Source organism: Saprolegnia diclina (genome assembly GCF_000281045.1).
Source record: "Saprolegnia diclina VS20 unplaced genomic scaffold supercont1.30, whole genome shotgun sequence".
Lineage (NCBI taxonomy): Eukaryota > Oomycota > Saprolegniomycetes > Saprolegniales > Saprolegniaceae > Saprolegnia > Saprolegnia diclina.
In genome coordinates, this window is record NW_008246097.1 from 299,056 (window position 1) to 299,662 (window position 607).

At 59.1% G+C, this 607-nt stretch overlaps 1 protein-coding gene across 1 annotated transcript; it reads right to left on the minus strand.

Annotated features, from left to right (window-relative positions):
- Positions 1-281: 281 nt before the first annotated feature.
- Positions 282-596, minus strand: SDRG_09456 (hypothetical protein; the record flags this gene model as incomplete). The annotated part of the gene is made up of 2 exons (XM_008615390.1): positions 282-333; positions 430-596. 2 exons carry the CDS (start codon positions 594-596, stop codon positions 282-284), a joined length of 219 nt encoding a protein of 72 aa, XP_008613612.1.
- Between the last annotated feature and the right edge of the window lie 11 nt (positions 597-607).

Below are 607 nucleotides of genomic sequence, written 5' to 3' on the forward strand. Positions count from 1 at the left end.
TTGTTGAAGCAGAAGCGACTCTTCCGGCGCCAGAGCTCGCCACCAGTGACGCGGGCCCTTGAACGCAGCTGCGACTGCTACCTACTATCATCCTCTCATTCTCCTGCGCCCACACTCCTTCGTTCAACGCAAACACGGTGCGGACGACGCCAACTGCCCACGCAACTTCAACAAGAGCAGGCTTCTGGTTTCATCGGCTTCGAGTCAGTTTGAGAATGAGCTCTGGGCATGATCGGTGGTCGAAGCGCCCAAATCTGGAGGGACGCATAAGTTCTTATTGCTCAACTAGCTTCGGGCGGCTCGACGCTGCATGCGGTCCGCGCTGCAGCTTGCCTGAGACGAGCGAGAGACATGCAAAATTCGCGTTTTTATATGGTACAAAGTATGGCAAAAAGGTAATCGAACAAAATGGCAGAGGAATGCGTCTACCGCGTCGCGTCGGCGGCCGTCGGGAGGCTGCACGATGCGAGGCTCGGTGGCTGCGTCGCAAAGGCCGTCGAATGGGCCTCCGTCTTGAGTGGTGTCGTGTTCTTGCGCGCGTGGAACTGCCGGCGCAGGTGCGTCGGCGCGGGCAGGACCTCGGCCTTCTTGGGCATCGTTGGGGCCA